Below are 10,928 nucleotides of genomic sequence, written 5' to 3' on the forward strand. Positions count from 1 at the left end.
TTAAGATTGCTACCCATGGGACCTCCCTGGTGGCGCAGTGGTTAAGAATCATCCTGCTAATGCAGGGGACACATGTTCAATCCCTGGTCTGGGAAGAGCCCACATGCTGCGGTGCAACTAAGCCCGTGTGCCACAACTACTGAGCCTGCACGCTAGAGCCCACGAGCCACAACTACTGAGCCCACGAGCCACAACTACTGAAGCCAGTGCGCCTAAAGCCTGTGCTGCGCAACAAGAGAAGCCACCACAGTGAGAAGCCTGCGCACAGCGACAAAGAGTAGCCCCCACTCGCCACAACCAGAGAAAGCCCATGCGCAGCAACGAAGACCCAACGCAGGCACAAATTTTAAAAATAAATAAATTTATATATAAAAACAAAGGATTGCTACCCCTAAATCTGATCTCCAGGCCTTGACCTAGTCCAGACCACCCTCTACACCCTGTGGACATCTCCAATCCAGCCCCTTCTCCAGAACGCCAGACCTTCCAGTCCAGCTGCTCATGTGACACCTCCACTCTGGGATATCTCAGAATCAACCATGTCCACTCTGAAACCTGCTCCCTAGTTTCACTTCCTGATTTCCATTTTCAAAATGTCCATGAAAACAAAAACGAAAAAATTTAAAACTTGTTTTTTCACTTACTATCAATCACAGCCTCATCTGATGCAGGAGGAAATGTTGTTGGTATCTTTAAAATATATCCAGAACCTGATCACTTCTTCCCCCTCTCCTGGCTCTCGAGTCCATCCACCGTCAAAACATTTCTTGAAGCCGCTGCAGTAGCGTCTTTACCAATATCCACGCATCCATCCTCACATTCCCTGCCCCAACCTAATCTGTTTCGCCCAGCGCAAAATGTGGGATAGTTTTAAAATCTCCACTCAGATCAAGTACTCCTTCTATTCGAAACTCTTATGGCTCCCAGAGCCCTCAGAATGAAAGTACAACTCCTCAACCCAGGTGTGACTCCTCACATCCTGCTCGGTGCTGACACGACACGGATCCCCGATCTCCCCAATGCCTCTGGCTCAGTTCGACTTCCAAGCCTTTGCACCTGTCGGTCCCTCTGCCTGACCCCCTCTCACACGCACAATCACACTGTCAGAAACAGGGACCCCACAATCCCGGACACCGGGCCTGGGCTGCAGGCACGGGAGCAGGCGCCCCGCACTCGGGGCTTTAGTGTCTGGTGTGGTGAGGGCGCTGAGGGCCCGGAGGAGGAGCGTGTACCTGAGGGGGTTCCCTCAGCGCGGCCGCCGCCATCGGGGTCTGTGGGCGGAGTGCGCCGGGAGAGGCAGGCATCCGGATTGAGGAGCTGGATACCGCGGTCCCAAGCCCTGCCCCGGCGGCAGGGTCAACGCAGGCGTCGCCACCGCCGAACTTTGTCTCGCCTCCGAGCGGCGGGGACAACGCCTACTCACGCGTCTTCCCGATTCCTCCACCCTCGGTCCAGACCAAGAATTCAAGAGCCCCCTAGCGCTTAGATCCTCCCAAGAACCGACAAAACGTCTGGCTGCGCCTAAGATGCCGGAAGTCCCGCTCCGACGTCTTCCGCACGCACGGAAACGCCCCTCTCCCGGGCCTTCATTGGACGTGTGGCGCAGAGCCTTCTGGGTAATGTAGGTCTTGGTGAACCATCGGCCTACGCACAGGTTCAGGTTCAGGGCCTGGGCCTGAGCTCCTGGGGAAAGGCTGGGTACCACAAAAGGGGTTTTTAAGTGGTACACCTAATTCCCGAGGATGGGGCGAGGCTTAGCTCCTCTTCAAGGGCCCGCACGCAGATTCCGTGGATTGCTGTCTGCACTAATTAAATAAATGTTTGGAGTCATATTATTTCAGATAGTCTGGAAAGCTGCAAAACCAAAAGGACACACCACACCAAGTTTCTTTCATCCATTCATACCTGGGAGCTAGTAACCATTACCTTGTTGCCTTTTAAATACATTCTGGGGACTTTCCTGGTGGTCCAGTGGGTAAGACTCCACGCTCCCAACGCAGGGGCCCTGTGTTGCATCCCTGGTCGGGGAACTAGATCCCACATGCATGCCACAACTAAAGATCCCGCATGCTGCAACTAAGACCTCGTGCAGCCAAAACAAATAAATGAATGTTTTTTTTTGTTTTTGTTTTTGTTTTTTTTTTTGCGTTACGCAGGCCTCTCACTGCTGTGGCCTCTCCCGTTGCGGAGCGCAGGCTCAGCGGCCATGGCTCACGGGCCCAGCCGCTCCACGGCATGTGGGATCTTCCCGGACTGGGGCACGAACCTGTGTCCCCTGCGTCAGCAGGCGGACTCTCAACCACTGCGCCACCTGGCCTCTAGAATGAATGTATTTTTAATGTTAAAAAATAATACATTTGGACTGAAGCTTTAGGTTCAGTGTTGTTACTTTCAGTTCTTGTTAGGGACAAAAGAGGAAATATTCCAGACAGGGCCATGGAGTGGAAGAAGAGAGAGGGATGTTGAGGTACTCTGGAGCCAGTAGATAGATTTCCTCAGAAAACTTTTCTTCTGCCTGTATAATCAGTGATTGTATTCATCCCAGGAAGTAGCACTTTTTTCCAGGTAATATTTCTTACTTGGTATACTGAGACGGGCTGGGACCTGGGACCCTTCGCTGCAGTGATGAAGTTCTTGCACCTGGACACACCTCTCCTCAAGCAACAAAATACGAAGAAACTGTATGGGACTGAAAATAACTGCGTGCACGTGCGGTTGGGGCAAATTCTGGAACCAAAAGATACAAAGAGACCAAAAAAACCCAACTGCCGTTTTTGAAGGGCCTGGAGCAAAAACAGGGTGTTGGGAGCAAGAGCAGGGTGCTGTGCAAGCCCCCCTGCATACAGCACCACATAAGGTGTGGGCAAAACACCTAAGCTGCCCCTCCAGCCAGACCCCTGGACAGACCCCTTCCCTCACCCCATATAAGGAACAAGCTTGCTCCCCCTTGGGGATCCGGCAAGCAAGGGAACTTGTTGTTTGTTCTCACTGCCCCCTGGTGCAGCAGGGGCCTCAATAAAGCCTTGCCTGAATTTCTTGTCTGGCCTCTAGTCAATTTCTATTTATTGGGGAAGGCCAAGAACCCCGGTCTGTAACAATACCACCATATATAGAATTGCTTTTAACATCTGAGACCTCTTAGAAAAGAAGTGCTACCATTTGAATGCTATTTCCTGCCTGAACAGTGACCATCATCGTCACATTGGGAGCATGAGCCCAAAATGGGTCATATGATACCTGAGATAAATGTTTGGGACACCATGAGGTCATCTCCTTGCTGTGACGTGATCACCAGGGGTGTGCACCAGGGATCTGCACAGGGAGTTGACATTATCAGTGAAAAAAATTCCCGAGAGTTACTGATAATGATTCTGCAGCTATTTGAAGAGAGGGGAGAAAATAGCTCTGAGGAAACAGTTACAATAGCTGTAAAAAGGTAATTTTGAGCCTGAGTACTGAAGTATGAGAACTGAGAGAATGAAGCTGAGCAGATAAAGGGTTTATTCATGAGGCAGCCGAACAAGGAGGCAGAACAAATCGCAAATCCATCTCCCTGAAGGTGAGAGGCTCTGAATACTTATGGGATAAACCTGAAGTGTGGGGAACATGGGGGAAGGTGATTAGAGATAAGAAAAAGGTGAAGTAATCATGGTTTTGCACAACAAAGCTACATGCTTCTCCATGATACCCATGTTCAGAAAATGGCGACGTTAGCATGTTCTAAGGGTGGAGTCTTTAGCCCTCTGATGTCAAATGGTAACTGATTGGATAACTCGTGCGTGCCCAGTTGAAGAGTTTGTTGTCCCAATCAGTCTTGACTGGCTCAAGCTTGAACTGGACCCAGCTGACTCCAAGTTTGTGAAAAAAATCTCCGGCAAACATCTTAATTGTTTAGGCCGTGTGATGCTTGGACGACATTCAAGTTTTTATAGAAACAACTGAAGCAAATTTGATCAGTGAAGGCATTTTACAATTCAGTATTTATTAAGCAAGTTATACTTTTTTTTTTAAAGTCTTTATTGAATTTATTACAATATTGCTTCTGTTTTATGTTTTGGTTTTTGGCCGCAAAGCATGTGGGATCTTAGCTCCCCGACCAGGGATGGAACCCGCACCCCCTGCATTGGAAGGCAAAGTCTTAACCGCTGGACTGCCAGGGAAGTCCCAGCAAGTTATACTTTAATGGATCTAACTGACGACTCCTCTCAGTTTCGATAGTAGCTATGTGTTTTGTGCAGGTTTCAGCCTATTGATAACCAATGTCTCCCTTGCCTGTATTGACAGTGACTGTGTCCTACTCAACAAGGAACACTGTTTAATCCATATTACATATCTTACTCCACAATATTCCTCTGCCCTAATCATCCCAGGGCCAGGCTCCAGGCAACTAGAGATCACCCCTGTGCCCTAAATCTCACCTGAGTTATTCAAGTACCCAATCTTAAACTGTTTACTCTGCCCTTGCCTTCCTTTGCCTTGAAACCCCATAAAGGATCTGGCGTAGACCTTCCCCTCCCTCATTTCTTCTGCCTCCTGACAACTCTGGTGTTTTTCCCTGGGTGAAATATGGCACTGGGTGGCATATGGTAACAACTCCTCTCTGGACACTGAGCAAAATAAACTTCCTTCCAAGCCTCATTCTCCCTTACTTTTGTGGCCACAGCGACATTACTGTACCATAGCCAGCATTTCTATTTTTAGAACAAGTGTCCTCATGGAGAGAATGGTTTAGTTTGGGACAGGAGGAGACCCCCATGATGCTCAGGGTTTACTAGCAACACTATCTGAGGTCAAAAGTTCATGAATAACAGAAGTAAAACCAATGAATCACCAAAGCAGTAATTTGTGAAAGTTTATTGTACACACACCAAAAAGTATGCAAACGAGGAACACTCATACCAAATGTAGTATGAGAAGCAGGGGTATATTGTTACAAAGCAACTTAGATAATGAGAAAGCAGAGACTGTTTATTCGTCTTATTGATTGCTTATGGTATTAGAATTTTCTTAAATGATAGGAAATTGGTCAGTAGTTACCTCACACCAACCTTGAGAAACAGTTCAAGTTTTGCTTATAATTTCTGAAGGCATAAGCCAGAAATGACCCAGGACAAATTAGTCTTGCAAAATAAGCTAAATTAAGCGCTGTTTTTGTAAGATTAAACTGGTTTTGTCTGCTCACGGAATTTTCAAGGCTCGTCTCTGTTTTTTTATTTTAACACTGGGAAAGCTCTACCTTTTGCTGGCAGTCATGGGCACTAATTTGGATTGTTTTTGGTTTTGGTTTTGGTTTAATATTTAGTATTTTTTTTTGGCTGCGCCGGGTCTTAGTTGTGGCCTGCAGGCTTCTTAGTTGTGGCATGACGCGGGATCTAGTTCCCTGACCAGGGATCGAACCTGGGCCTCCTGCATTGGGAGCTTGGAGTCTTACCACTGGACCACCAGGGAAGTCCTGTGGGCGATACTTTGTGAGGCTCTGCATTGTCTGTTCCAAGAGTGACTTTATCTTCCTACCCTAAATTCCTGGGCCTGTGACAACTCTGCAGGACCTGGCCCCTGTCAAAGCTTGGCAGGGGTAAGGGGATGAATAGTCAATGCTATCTCTCCCCATCATGCAAGTCTGCCTGGACAAACTGACTAATTATTTATAAAGGCTCCCTGGAGTAGCAGAAGCTGACACCTCTGCACCTAAACCAGGCTCACTATTTGTCAGGCTTGAGCTGAAAACCTGGTGTAGGTGGTGTGGTAACTGGGAGACCTCCCTCGAGATCAACAGCCTCTCAGCTGTAGTTTGCCTTCACCTCCGAAGTGACACAATACATCCTTTCCAGGATGCCCATTGGGTACATCAACAGCTTTTTCATCACACACAATCCTTTCAGACAGGATCATCATTGTACTCACCTTTCTCCAAGAGCACAGGTATGACCTTACATTGAGGACATCTACCTCCAAGAAGACTTATTTGACACACTCATCATGGACATACAAGTCCAACATCTTTTAGCACTTTTGATGGCAACATATTCTTATTAATAAATTTTACCTCCAAACTGAAATTAGCAGCCACTCCCATTTGTGCACTCAGAGATTCCTGCACTAAAGAAACTTCAGTAACCCCATCTCATGCCCCGTCGAGTCTCTGGACAACTTATGATAGTCATTAGTTACCCCTAAACTTCTGATGAAAAAAATCTAGCCCTCCTCAACTCTATAAATAAATCATTAAAACAGCAAAACAACAAATGACTAGTTACCCATTGGGCTCTCCCAGAAACAGAAACTCTCTAGACCCTGAGCACGTGACTCTCCATACCAGCGGCTCATTATATTTTGGGTCATGAAAACAGCACAACACAAACTTGCACAGCTACCAAGGCCTCCTCAAGATAGGATGTTTATTGCAGGGCCCAGCAGTAAGGCCAGGTAAGAATCACAGAATTGGAAATATACCAAAAGTAGCCAATACTCAATTCGAGAATCATTCGGGCTTATCGCACACAATTAGCACAAAGTAGGGAAAATAGGAAAGGGGTTAACATCCACTACGTCTGCGAACGAGGTATCTCAGCACCAGCAGGTGTCTCCAGGTCTGCAACTGGTCTCGCAACAAGAGTGAGTGGAAGGTCACCTTCTGCTCCGACAGGGCTCTGGCAGTGTCCGTCTGGAACAGTTCTCAGCAGTGTGGAGTGGGGTCCTCCAGTGAAGAGGCTTCAGGTCGTTCAGTTCAGTGGTTTCTTTTCTTTCTTTCCCTTTCTTTCCTTCTTTCTTTCTTTCTTTCCTTCCTTCTCCCTTTTTTCATTTTCTTTTTAAATTTTTCGGCTGCACCATGAGGCATGTGGAATCTTAGTTCCCTGACCAGGGATTGAACCTTCATCCCCTGCATTGGAAGCATGGCGTCTTAACCGCTGGACCGCCAGGGAAGTCCAGTGGTTTCTTTTTAAGGAGTCTGTCAGTGAGTGTAGTGGTTATGCCCCAGGAGATCTCGTCTCTATCATTTGCTTTGTCTGTTTCAGTGAGGTACATTGTCAATTAAATTTTTTATCTGAAGTAACACTAGCAGTCCCACAGCAGATGTTTCAAAAAACGTGCAAGTTCACTTTGGCCACTGTGGATTCTTTTTCAACTACTTAACATACAATATAATAGCTTAAATCCTATAAGTTTCACCCAAGTTGAGTAGGAATCGTATTCTCAAGCACCAGCCAGACAATCACAATGCAGCCTCCTGGGGCTCTGGAGGAAGTCCGTACCATCTGCAGGGCAGATTTACACATCATTTTGAAACAGCTCCTGATGGGTCACTGTAGCAGAATAAGAACAGAACACTTGAGTAGGGGGCATCAGATATCCATGCATCCAGAACGACCCACTATGAGGGTCGTTGCTCTATTGGACCAACCAAGTCATGAAGTCTAAGGACCCTGACTGGACCAACCAAGTCATGAAGTCTACGGACACTGCTGTATTCCATTATAAGGTAGAAATGTACAGCCAGGACTGAGCCAGATCAGGTCTACAGAACACAACTAGGCTGCATGAATAGGTAGCTGAGACCCCACCAACATGGTAACAACTCACTTCTGTGGCTGTCTGGGTGCCCTGCACAGCCATAGGGGAGAGGAGAAAGCTTGAGCTGGGGTTCTGCTTGGCTCATTTTGATTTATGGGTGCACGTAAAATCGACAGTGGCCACATCACAGCCACATTCAGGGTGTCCCTGAAACATAATGGAGTAGAAACGTTTTTCCAATGGGTTATGCTGTGATCTGGCCATCCATTTTGTGTGGAAGAATCGTTATTCAAAGGTGACCATATATATAGATTCCAGGATAGCAGCCAATGATCTGCCCTGGTAAGGAAGGAAAAGTTGAGAAGATTGTTGAAAGGAGGTCTGCAGTAGAGACATATGGATGTATTTATGGAACTGTGCACACAGTAGGCAAATTTTGTATGAATTATTAAAATTCACCAAAGTATATCACTAACAATGTCAAACAGGGACTTCCCTGGCAGTCCAATGGTTGAGACTTCGCCTTCCAATGCAGGGGGTGAGGGTTCGATCCCTGTTTGGGGAAGTAAAATCCCGCATGCCTCGTGGCCAAAAAACCAAAAACATAAAACAGAAGCAATATTGTAACAAATTCAATAAGGACTTTAAAAAAAGTGATCCACATCAAAAAATATTTTTAAAAAACCTAATGTCAAAAAACAATCACATCCAATTTCTGGACCTTGGGACTAGGACATTGTACTGACTGTTTCTTCTCCGTGGATCCTTTTTTTTTTTTTTTTGGCTGAGCTGCATGGCTTGTGGGATCTTAGTTCCCAAACCAAGGATTATTGAACCCGTGCTCTCGGCAGTGAGAGTGCAGAGTCCTAACCACTGGACCGCCAGGGAATTCCCTTCCTCCCCTCCTTTAACTGTGTGCTCAAATATCATCTCCTTATGAGAACAACCCTCTGTTTCCTACTAAAATCCTCCTGACTCCACATTCTTGTTATTCCTTGGTGCTGATCTTTTTTTTTTTTTTTGCATTTCTACCTGTCACCTTATAATTTACTATAATATGTAGCATTTTCTTTGTGACTTATTCGTTACTCTCCTCAATAAAGGCTTTTGAAGGACACTACAGGAGGACCTATTTCTTTCTTCACTGATATATAACACACGTCTAGACCTGTCTCTGAAGCTGGTGAGATGTTCAGTACATGGTTTTGAAGCAATGAAACAGCACAAGGTGGTAGCTTCCTTCCACACTTTCACCTCTTTCTACTTTCATCTGATTATTTCTTTCCCTCCAAGTTTAATTCTCCTTAAGCTTCTCATGAGTGAAAAAAAAATACACTTTGTAAAAACAAAAATTTCTCAGTCGCCAAATTTCCAGCATAGTCATGGGCTCAACTTAATTCTTTTACAATTTAGAACTCAAGGTTCTCTGCTTACCACCCGAAGGTTCTGCCCCAATTTCCAATGTATATGGGGGATGGGTGGATTTCCACACAATACCAACCAATTCTCCAACACTAGCTTGGTGTCCCACAATTTAACAATTCTGACGCTGTCTACCCTGAGATAGCATCAGATTCCTGTCTACCCTGAGATAGCATCTGACCCTCGTAGGACGCCCCCCCCCAACCCGATTTCAGACACCAATTGGAAGTCCAGGTTGTGACTGTGGTGCTCCAAAGACAATGGTCAGGGACAAAGGACAACCCTACCTGAAAAAGTTTCAGGGTCACATACCCTACCGGGCTCTTGTCACTCTCCCCGCCATGTTGCAATGGTTACGAAATTCCTGAGCCCACCTGGGCAAAGGGACCTGTTCCTCTCTCGTCCCAAATAAGGAAAGGCATCTGCCCTACCCCACTTCCACCCTACAGAAGGAAGGTATATGTGCCTCGACCAATCAGAAAATGAAATTTTCACCTTGGAACATTTCTTTTTCCCCTGGCTATAAAAACTGACTAATAGCACATGTCTGGGGTCGGCTCTCCCAGACTACTCTGAAGTCGGCCCACTGTTCTGGCAACAACCATTCTCTCTAATAAATTCTATCCTTTTTACATTCTGCCTTGTGTCTGGAAATTCTTTTCCAACCCGCGTTCGGACCACGACACTAACCTGTGCTTCTCATGATCTGTGCTTCTTCTCTTCTGTGAGCCTCTTTCAAGGTGTTAATGTAATCTTGAATTACCCACATTACATAACTCATTTATTCATCCCTTTTAAAATTACATACGTGCAGGACTTCCCTGGTGGCACAGTGGTTAAGAATCCACCTGCCAGGGCTTCCCTGGCGGCGCAGTGGTTGAGAATCCGCCTGCCGATGTAGGGGACGTGGGTTCAAGCCCTGGTCCTGGAAGATGGCACATGCCACGGAGCGGCTGGGCCCGTGAGCCATGGCCGCTGAGCCTGCGCGTCTGGAGCCTGTGCTCCGCAACGGGAGAGGCCACAACAGTGAGAGGTCCGCATACCGCAAAAAAAAAAGAATCCACCTGCCAATGCAGGGGACACGGGTTCGAGCCCTGGTCGGGGAAGATCCCACATGCTGCGGAGCAACTAAACCTGTACACCACAACTACTGAGCCTGAGCCCTAGAGCCCACAAGCCACAACTACTGAGCCCGTGTGCCACAACTGCTGAAGACCGCATGCCTTCAGCCCATGCTCCACAAGAGAAGCCACCACAAATGAGAAGCTCATGCACTGCAACGACACTCGCTGCAACTAGAGAAAAGCCCACGCGCAGCAACAAAGATCCAACGCAGTCAAATAAATAAATTTATTTTAAAAAATCCCATTTTCCTTGGTAACGCAGTGGTTAACAATCTGCCTGCCAATGCAGGGGACACGGGTTCGCGCCCTGGTCCAGGAAGATCCCACATGCCGCAGAGCAACTAAGCTGGTGTGCCACAACTACTGAGCTTGCGCTCTAGAGCCCGTGAACCACAACTACTGAGGATGTGTGTCACAACTACTGAGGCCTGTGAGCCTAGAGCTCATGCTCTGCAACAAGAGCAGCCACCACAATGACAAGCCCACGCACCACAAAGAAGAGTAGCCCCCCAACTCACCACAACTGGAGAAAGCCCACGCACAGCAACGGAGACCCAACACAGCCAAAAATAAATAAATAAATAAATTTATTTATTTTTTAAAAAATCCCATGATATTTCCCCAGAGCTATTTCCGACATTATCTTTGAATAAATGCCTCAATACTATTTCTAATTTCCTGATATTTGCATTTCAAATTGTTTTTCTGAGATAATCTCAATTCCCCTTGCAGAGCTGTACCAGCAATCACTGGAGAATGATAATCACTTACCAGCAACAACATGAGATCATGGGGTTCAGATGTTCCCTTAGCAGATGAAACCAAGGGCAGTTATCAGTTAGTTCCCTGAAACTCTAACTTGCTTTATAA

General features: G+C 46.7%; 1 protein-coding gene across 1 annotated transcript in view; it reads right to left on the reverse strand.

Moving 5' to 3' along the window:
• ZNF671 (zinc finger protein 671) overlaps positions 1-1,506 on the reverse strand; it is a 17,230-nt gene extending 15,724 nt beyond the window's left edge. The window contains exon 1 of the mRNA XM_024742356.1: positions 1,233-1,506. Within this exon, the coding sequence (XP_024598124.1) occupies positions 1,233-1,304 (72 nt within the window). The 5' untranslated portion in view covers positions 1,305-1,506. The remainder of the gene's footprint in view (positions 1-1,232) is intronic.
• Between the last annotated feature and the right edge of the window lie 9,422 nt (positions 1,507-10,928).

Source organism: Neophocaena asiaeorientalis, unplaced genomic scaffold, assembly GCF_003031525.2.
Source record: "Neophocaena asiaeorientalis asiaeorientalis breed wild unplaced genomic scaffold, Neophocaena_asiaeorientalis_V1.1 scaffold582, whole genome shotgun sequence".
NCBI classification, from domain to species: domain Eukaryota; kingdom Metazoa; phylum Chordata; class Mammalia; order Artiodactyla; family Phocoenidae; genus Neophocaena; species Neophocaena asiaeorientalis.